Source organism: Mustela lutreola, chromosome 13 (assembly GCF_030435805.1).
Source record: "Mustela lutreola isolate mMusLut2 chromosome 13, mMusLut2.pri, whole genome shotgun sequence".
Classification (NCBI taxonomy): domain Eukaryota; kingdom Metazoa; phylum Chordata; class Mammalia; order Carnivora; family Mustelidae; genus Mustela; species Mustela lutreola.
Window position 1 is genome coordinate 77,751,470 of NC_081302.1, and position 10,055 is coordinate 77,761,524.

The 10,055-nt window shown below is 40.3% G+C and overlaps 1 protein-coding gene across 1 annotated transcript; it reads left to right on the forward strand.

The window, feature by feature from the left end:
- Positions 1 to 2,001: 2,001 nt before the first annotated feature.
- Positions 2,002 to 8,196, forward strand: LOC131813942 (ligand of Numb protein X 2-like). Its single transcript, XM_059144517.1, has 2 exons — positions 2,002 to 2,123; positions 7,093 to 8,196. Exons 1-2 carry the CDS (start codon positions 2,031 to 2,033, stop codon positions 7,393 to 7,395), a joined length of 396 nt encoding a protein of 131 aa, XP_059000500.1. The 5' UTR covers positions 2,002 to 2,030; the 3' UTR covers positions 7,396 to 8,196.
- Positions 8,197 to 10,055: the final 1,859 nt, after the last annotated feature.

Genomic DNA, 10,055 nt, shown 5'->3' on the forward strand with positions numbered 1-10,055 from the left:
AACAGTGTCACTCAGGGTCCAAGTCTGGATGCAGGAGCACATTGTGGAAGAAGACTGCTGTTTCCACTCCTGTTAAGGAGTTGAGCCGTCACTGTGAAAAGGGGGTTATGCAATCAGGATCTCAGAATAGTATTTGCAGGGTACCGTCAACTGTGCTGGTGTATTTCTGGGACTAGTATGTATCTGAATACAGGTTTTTATTGAAGTATTTTTTGAGACACACACGAAGCCACTATTTGTGCCAACGCCTTTTTAAAGTTTGCTACACAGTGTGGTAGGAACTTAGTTTGAGCAGAGGTTAAAATCAGAATTACATACCACTTGTGGATTACCTCTAGGTGAGTTTGGCACTGAAGCAGTGGCTATTCTGTTGTTGGGGCACAAGCTGTCAATCATTTTTCCTTTCAAATCATCTAGGAACCCCCTAAAGCTCTCTTTCTAGATGTCCTGGAGCTTCTCATTGGAGACTTGCCCTAGAAAGGTGGAAAGGTGATAAAGCTCAGACAGAGATTGAGAATGAGAACGGAACCACTGTAATAGATCTTCCAGGTACTTTATCCCTCGAAACGGACTGTTCATGGACAGGCACAGCACCTGCTGAGCGCAGCTTGACGTCAGCGTCTCTGCCCGCGTTGCCTGAGGAGCCTGGCCTGGACAATCCCACCTTCGAGGAGAACACGGCCACTGACAGTATGTGCTCTTCACCTTGCTTTTGCTTTTCATCTGCTTTCAAATCAGATATTTCCTTTCTTCTCACTACTCCCTATTACATTCCCTACATGGGGTGTTATTGTTGTTGTTTTTCTCTTCAACAAATAATTTTACTGAGATATGCCTCACATATCACATATTCACCCTTTAAGTGTCCAAGTCTAACAGTTCGCAGTTTAGAAACAGAAAGCGAGTCTTACCTTGAGGCTTATCCTTCCTCCTCCCCCTCTTCTGTTGTAGTCCACAAGTTCACTGGTCATCAGCAGGCTTCTTTTGTTTGTTTGTTTTGAAGTCTGTTGCGTCTTGACTAAGAAATCCACAGCATCAAGAAGAACAGAAATAATACCTCAGCCTAAGTGCTTATTCTGTGTCAGCACTGTGCCAAGCATTTTACATATATTAACTTATTAAATGCTTGTACCAATACTGGCTTTTTTTTAATGATGAGGAAACTTAGTCAGGGAGTCATTGGTCAAAGTCTGAGAGCCACGAAATGGCTAGGTATGTATCTGAATCCCAAGGCCATGTGTCTGACTATTGCTGTCCTCTGGTAGCAGCCACTGATCTGTCTACATGACCCACCAGGAAATAGGCAGAAAACCTCTAGTCATAGATCTTGGGCATATCTTAGTAGTTGGCCCTTTGTCTTACTTTTAAATAGGTTTATCTCTTATGAAAATTCCAATTTTTCTACAAATCCCAGTTTTCCCAGCCATGGCTATAACAATTCTTCTATCTCCTACTGCTCAGATCAAGACCCTCCTCTTCTTGCTTAATGTGGTTACTTTGTCAACCACTATGGTGATTGTATGTCACAGAGTTTGTCTTTTTTATTTCATATGTACTGCCTTGCACTGTTTACAGCTGTTTCATGGGTCAAACTTTCTCTGATCAATTAGGACAAGATGATATTTTCTGTATATTTCTTTATCAGATCATTGTGTGGTCCCTAGTGATCTGATGCATAGTAGTTATTTGTTGATCATTTACTGATCACCTTTCGAAGAGGAGGTGTTTTGCTAATCTTACCTATTGGTGTTTTTGTCATTCTATTTTTCTTATCCCGTGGTATTGCTTTGTTATTAATCATCTATTAACATAAGGTCATCATTAATGATAGATGATAACTTACTTACCTGAAGATAATAAATATATAAAACGTTTTTTCTTTCCACCTATTTTTCTCTCTCTCATTTTTAACTTGGCAGCTATGCAACAGCCAGTTAGCTTACCGGAAGTTGAAATTACTACAATTGAAATTCACCGGTCTAATCCTTATATTCCACAATGCTAGGAATTAGCATTGTGGCAGCAATGAAATGCCACTGATCAACATTGTTATCCAGGAAGTCTATTGGGATGGGGTGATCGCCAAAGATGGAAGACTTTTTACTGGAGACCAAATTCTTCAGGTATCAATTTTTTAAATTATTTTGTTAACTTGCCTCTTTTTTTTTTTTTGCTCTTATTCATCAATTTAAAACTTAGGAAATTATGGTACTGTGGAATCTGACTTATAAAAAGATAAGTTTTACTGTTTTTTTATGCAAAACAAATCAGAATTTATCTGTAATTTCTCTTATTTCCCCCAAACACATGGAATGTGTTTTTACCCCCTATCTTAAATTTGATCCCACATGTGCCTCAGTGCGTGGTTCTCCAGGCCAGCTGGATTCCTCCTGGCTTGTACTCCATGGTTGGCTATTTCGGGGCCACCTTCACTGCTAAATTCTCTTGTCCCATTGGCTCTATCCCTAGTCCCAGGGTACTATCCATCAGTTACCTTCGTTGTCTGATTCATCCTTCTCTACACGGATTACTATAATCTAGAAAAGACAGGTCACACAGCACAAGTTACTTAAAACTTATACCATTGAATTTAAGATAGAATTCAGAAATCATGACCACCTCTTGTTGGCTCTCAAATGCACTCTTGCCCACAAACAGCCTGACTCTGCACTAATCCTTGGTGCTACCCTCTCCCTCTTCTCTTTAAAGATAAAGAGCTACTCCAACTAACGAACTAGCTTCAGGCAAGATGATATTGTGTTAGAGGGCATACTGATGAGCATGAGATGGCCAGAATTCCACAGTTCATGTGAATTCTAGAGTGTATGTGAAAATTGACCTGGATATATGACCCATATGAGTGTAAGTGGTACTTGAAGCTAAAAGAATGGATATTTAGGAGAGAAGAAATAGGCATGAATGAGAAAAGATGTCTTCTAGGAACCCAAGCTCAAGGACTCTTGCCTCCTCGATTTCACTGCTCGGTCCTTCCCCACGGTCTGTAGGTATTCACCCCTTCCCTTTTCCCTGCCACCTCTCTGGTCTGTGCCCTCACTGCTTCATGTCTAACCCAGTAGAATCAATACCCCGCCTTCCTACTCTGCTCTGAAATCCGATACGACCATTGTCAGGTTAATTCATCTGTGACTCTGCTTTCCCTGGGAAGGTGGACCAGAGAATCAAGTCCATACTGATTAATCTAACAGTCCGGGTCCTCTGTGGACTCTTACACAACCTGTCCCCTCAGCCTTCACCCTTGCTTTTTCTTTCAGCTGTAGCCATCTGTGTATTACTGAAACATCATAGGCATGGTGGTCAGAGCTGAGGGTATAGTTAAGAGCAAAAAGCAAGCCCTGCCCTCATAGAATGTATAATGTAGCAGAAAAGCCAGACATAGCAGTCTCCTTGCTTCCCTCCATGTTCCAGCCTGTCCCCATTGTGCTACAGCTTCCCCACCTGCATCCAGAAAGCCCTGCCCTGCCATTTTCACCCATTCAGACCTCTTCTCACAATAAGTGCTGAAGACATTCCTTCTCTTCACCACTGAATACATAATTGGTCACAGAGAGTTATTCAAATTCAGTGTCTTCCTTTGGGGATGGCAGCCGCCATTAGTACGTACTATGGGACAGGCTTCTCACAGAGCTGTGCCTGGAGTCGGTACCCAGGACCCATTGCTGCGTCAATAAAAGAGTGGATTTGGTTATGATATCATGTTGGGAATAGCTGTCTTCTTCATTAAAACAAAACTTAGAACCTCTAGGATTTTTAGTTCTTCAAGAGAAATGTCCAGAGGGAAAGACAGACAAACTAGGCTCCAAGAGCAGCAAGGATTGACCTTTCCACTGGGGGTTCCTGGCTTTGGTTTCCACGCCCATCCGTATTCTGCCTCTTGTAGTTTGTGATTTCCACTTCGACACTTGGGCCCAAAACCCCTCCTTCATTGCACTTGGCCTGGCTGACACAGACTGAACTTCCAGTGTTTTGTCCTTGACTAAATCCGGAGAGGAAATAGGAGAATACAGGAAGCATAACTAATCCAGCTTATGTAAAATCCAGTTTCTGATCCTACCATAGCTAGCTATTTACCGCATTCCTGTGTTTGCTGTCCTTTTATGATATTAGTAGTACTCTGGTTGCATGAGGTTGGCACAGCTCTCTGGACACCTTACCCTGTATTCCTTCTACCCCAGCTCCTAAACTGATTCTCCGTGGAGGAACTCTTGTAGCTGGTTTTGACATTTTGACACCTTTGTGGCCAAAAGCAAAAGAGCCAGATTGCCCTTTTCTGCAGCTTACACAGTGTTCTTTACTTCTCCACTTCTGGCCTTTCTAGCTATAATTGAGTATACATTTATTTTCATCTTTTGCTCTTTGCTACCAGCAGTGTGCCAGCTTTGGATATTAAATTTTTACATATTTTTCTTTTTACATATTTCATATTTTTTACATATTTTCATTTTACATATTTCTCATGCTTTTTCTAAATTTTAAAGGTAAAAACAAATGCTTTGTTCTTATTTGCATTTCTTTGAGTATAATTGAGGTTAAATCTGTAACCTCAGATTTACTAATGTATTTAACATATAGTTTGCTAATATATTAGCAAAAAATATAAAAATGTATAAAATATATTTAATATATAGTTTTGTTTGCTATAGGGTTTTGTTTGCTAATATATTTCATCTACAGTTTTACTGGTCTGCTTTGGAGAACTGTTTAATAACATAACTGAATCTGTATACCTCAAATAAAAATCTAATTATCTGAAATACTGGCTATAATTTGGGGAAATAACTCAAAGCTTTAAATCAGCATTGTAGACATTCCAGTGCATTATTATTGTTTATGGAAGCATACATATTAATAACCCTAATAATGGCAATCTTAAATGCAGTTTAATGATTTCAAATTGATACAAAAAATATGAGCACATAACCTGATTATTGAAATCACAAAGGGTCTTTCCTCTTGTGGGCCTGACTTCTCATTGGCCTTGGCTGGTATGCTGGAGCCAATAAGTAAAGCCACACTACTTGCCCAAATACAGAGTAGTATTTATGGCCATTCAAAAGGAAACACTTGGAAAGAAGGCTCCTTAGTATATTTTTACTACCTGGTTATCTTCCACTTTTTGTGAGCTGCATAAATAATACCGTGAGCCAATTTGAAAAGACCTTAGAGTCGTTAAGATCGTTTATTTACAGACCAAAGGGCTAGCTAGCCTGTGTTTTTAGTTTAGCAAACTAGATGTAGTAACAGTGTGTGGCTTTGGTTTCCCCACACTGATTATATATGTGCGTATGTGTGTGTGTATGTTTTATATATATACCCACACATGCATGTTATTCTATTAAATAACCTATTTGAAAAGGAGAACCATATACCCTCAGGGCCTTTCACAGTGCAGCATTTTGAGCATTTTGAAGAATAAAATAGTGTAAGAGATTACATCAATATTACTATTAAAAATAATACAAATTTCAGAACATGATTAAGAGTACGAATTCACAGTGTGATCTGAGTCATCAGTGATTTATTCACTTTTGGTTTTGAAGGAAAATAATTGCAGTCGTGTCTTGACTGCATTGGTACGAAATATGTTTAGCTAAAGATGTGGTAAAGTTTACTCTTCTGGTGCTATTTCTACAACATCTAGCAACAGTATTTTATTTGGTCTCTGCTTTCTCTGTGTTTCACTGACAACCACACATTTGTGAAGGGAAAATCTCTGATTGTAGGATATTCCACAATCCACATCACGAAGATGGTGTGAGGCTACATACTCGCACGTGGCTAGCGCTGGATTCCAGCCAGATGTTTGTAAAGTCATTTGTGATAGATGTGAATTTAAGACGGAAAAATAAGAACCTAGAGATAAGTGGCTTTTTAGCTGAATAACCAGAAATGATGAGCTTTGACTAACAAATCCACGTCAGGCTGGTTTTTTAGAAGCTGCCTTAAAGTTCTGTTCTTGACCCTATGTTACTCAACTTTTTCATCAAGGATTTGGATGGCAACCAAATGCACAGATGTTGCAAAGTTGGGAGAAGAGCAAGTTTATGTGTGAGATCTATGGCATTTGATGCCCGAATTTTAAAAGATGTCAACAGGCCCGAATCAATAAAATTCAAGTTAGTGGTGCTCAAAACTGTCATCCTGAGATGAGTGGGAAGGGGGAAGGCTTTCCTTAAGATAGACTCACGTGAAAAAGATTGAAGGGTTTGGGTAATCAAAAGCACCTAACCCAGAGCCTGCCACATAATGCATCCAAGAGAATGTCCATTTCTGCTTGCTGTTGGTGCAGACTGATGAGGAGAGGAATTCTAATTGTGATAAATACTCAGAATTGTGCCAACCTCTTCCTCTGACTAGGTGAATAACTGAAGCTGGGTGTATTTTCTTAGTCCTGTTCCTGTCCCAGGATCAGTCACTATACTCCTTTCAGGGCCATAAGGTATAGTAAGTAAATGTTCTGTGAGTACTGAGTTAAGCTTGTTGTATTAGATAGATGTTACACTTGAGTGCTAAACAGAGTGAAACTGTAATTACCTGCATTTCTTTAAAGTAAAAATGACTGATCTGAGATCAGATTGTGTATCTGGACTGTGTCCCTTTTCTTAGATTAAAACTTGGTGTATTTTTTCCAGCGTAAGTGTTTTTCATTTGGAAAAGCCACATCAATCCAGTAGATCTTCAGTTTCTGTTCTACTAGAACTAGTATTTTGTTGGCACTTGCCACATGCTGCTGCTGTCTCTGCATTCTCCTCCTGGTCCCGTGAAGCAGAGAGTAAACTCATCTCACCACTCAGGGGGACACACTCAGACATCCCGCTACTGGCAGGACCAGGGACTCTGATTCAGCACCCTCACTGAAGCCTGAGATCCTAACTGCCATTCTCTACTTCGTGCTAGTCATTGTGAGTGAAGCTTAGGAACTGTGCATTTTAAAACATCTTCAGGGCTTTTCTTTGTAAATAATGACTGTATATCATTTTCCAAAGTCAGTTTCTTTTGGAAATGGCATATAAATGTTTACCAGTTGAGAGGATAAAAGATTGTCCCACCTCGGTCATAATTCTTTTCTTCCAGGTCAACAACTGTAACACCAGCAATGTGTCTCACAACTATGCCAGAGCCGCCCTTTGCCAGCCCTGGACCACGCTGCACCTGACCGTGCTGCGAGAGCGGTGCTTTGGGGGCCGGACCTACAGCCACTTCAACTGTAGCTCTTCCCGGGAAGAGGTCTTCCACGTGGTCCTTCACAAACAGGACTCTGGTGAACAACTTGGCATTAAATTCATTCGAAGGACCGATGAGCCAGGAGTTTTTATCCTTGATCTGTTGGAAGAGGGCCTGGCTAGCTGCACAGGATGGAAGGCTGAGCAGCAATGACTGAGTGCTCGCCATCAATGGACACGACCTGAAGCTCGGAACCCCTGAGCTTGCCGCCCAGATCATTCAGGTACACGCGGATATTCATTCCACGTGCTCAGCCTTTATGTCGATGTTTTCATAACATGAGAACCTGAGGGATATTTGATATTTCATGGGGAAATCAAACATGGCTCCCCAAATCCTTCCAAATGCACAAGAGATTATTTTATCATTACAGATAAAATCCTGTCTGGAAAACTGTATCCCTGTGAACATTTAGCCTTGCTCTTTATAGAGTGAAGGCTCTATATTTTCACATGGGTTTTTCATTTGCTCCATGGGCTCCACCTAAGCCCAGACATAAAAAACACATTTATGTCCACATTTAACAGGTGAGACAAGCAAAGCTTGAAGGAGCTGTGGTTCCAAAGTTTTGACTTCTCTGCTCTTGTAACGTTCACTCTCTGCTTCAGCTCCATACAAGTGGGGAAAGTCAACTTTTATTGAGAAGAACTCATTATCTCTGTAGTGCCTTTTTTATAAAGCATTCAGAGCATTTCAAACACATCATAACTTGTGTTCTTACAGTAGCCCTGTGAAGTAAAGATGGTTATTATTAGAGAAAAAAAATTTTCAATAAGAGCATTAAAATAGGTAAAGTAGAGTGGCACCTGGGTGGCTCAGTCATTAAGCATCTGCCTTCAGCTCAGGCATGATCCCAGGGTCCTGGCATCCAGTCTCACATCGGGGCTCTCTGCTCAGCCAGGAATCTGCTTCTCCCTCTCCCACTCACCCTGCTTGTGTTCCTTCTCTTGCTTTCTGTCAAATAAATAAATAAATAAATAAATCTTTAAAAAAAGAAAACAGCTTTAAAATTAAAAAAAAAATAAGATAGAAAAGTAGAAAATCATCCAGAGCAGACCTTCTGGTTCTATAACCTACCAGAGCATTTAATGATATGTGTATCTCCTACAGTGATAGGGGTGAAACAAAGATGTGTATGGTGTTTTGTTTTGTTTTGTTTTAAGTAAGCACAAGAAAACACTCTGACATAAAGGAAACCAAGCAGTAACATAATCAAGCATCAGGAATTAAGGTAGGTTGATAGTCACTGAGAAATGTGTATAGTAAACAGAATTGAGTAACAATGAAGATTTAAGCTACTGTGTAAGAAAACCCAAATTTAAATCCCATTTAAGTTACTCTTTTTCACAAATGTTTGGTTCATTATAACTATGGGAACACACACACCCGTAGCCATCTTGCATTAGGAGGGAGATTCAGGCATTGATCTCTTGTCCCAGACTAGATGTTTAAAAAAATTGGATACAGATACTTATATATGATACCAAATATAATATATTGCTCAAGTTGTTTCTTTGTGAAAAACATCTTAATGTTTTGGCTCCGCGGTTCAGCATCTGCCTTCAGCTCAGATCCTACATCGGGCTCTCTGCTCTGCGAGGAGTCAGCTTCTCCCTCTCCCTTTGCCCCTCCACCCTGCTCTCTCACTTTCGCTCTCAAATAAATAAAATCTTTTTTAAAAATTATTGTTTTCACTCCTTTTCCAACTTGAGAACTGAAACTGGAGTGCTTTCTTAACATTACTGACTGCAGTCATGGCAGAGGAGGGTTCTACTTTCCAGCACAGCTTCTTGAAAGCAGGCTGTCAAATTTTCCCATAGCAATGATAGTAAACTTGGAAAGTTGTAGTCATGACCAAGAATCAGCATCAAGTAGACCAGGCCTGTACGTTAAAAGCAAAGATAAAATAGCTTTAAAAAGTGTAATAGATGTGAATCTGTGTTTCAGATCTAGATCTATAAATACAGATAATGGACCTCTAAATTCAACGTGGTTGTCATCACCTCTAAAATTACATTTATGTGTGAGTGCACATATGGCATATATACGCACACAATATGTAATGTATATAAATACTAATCCTGTTTTACAGTACCTTTGTTATCATTCTTTTCAGGACTGTTTAAGCTGATCCCTATTTTCGATTTGAAGCTGTAGTGTGTGGAAACAGAGCTACATGTAGTTTCATTGATTATCACTCTCAAAGTAGCCATCTTGGAATTTATTTCAGAAATCACAAAGGATTGTAATCCAGTTTGGAATCCGTTCATCCTTTAATCTTCTTTGCTCTCTTTCTCTCAGTGCCAAGGCCAGTTTTGCAGGGGAGGGAAGTATAAAAAGACAGTTACCCTTCAAGAAATCATGGGGAGATCAGAACCCAGGCTTTGCTTTGGTTATGTCCTTTCCAGGGTTAGGGAAGGCTTACCCAAGAGGTCTGTGTGTGGCTCTTTTACCTGCAGAAGTTTTAAAGTATTAGCTCCCGAAATGAACTCCCTCGTCTGCCCCACCCCCAACAGGGGCCTGCAGTCCCCACTCAGGTGAGGCTCTGATACAGCAATGATAAGTGTATTGAAAATTACCCTCCCTAGGGGCACCTGGGTGGCTCAGTGGGTTGGGCCTCTACCTTTGGCTCAGGTCATGATCCCAGAGTCCTGGGATAGAGTCCCGCATGGGGCTCTCTGCTCAGCAGGGAGCCTGCTTCTCCTCATCTCTCTGTCTGTCTCTCTGCCTATTTGTGATCTCTCTCTCTGTCAAATAAATAAATAAAATCTTAAAAAAAAAGAAAATTACCCTCCCTATAATTTTTTTAAGTG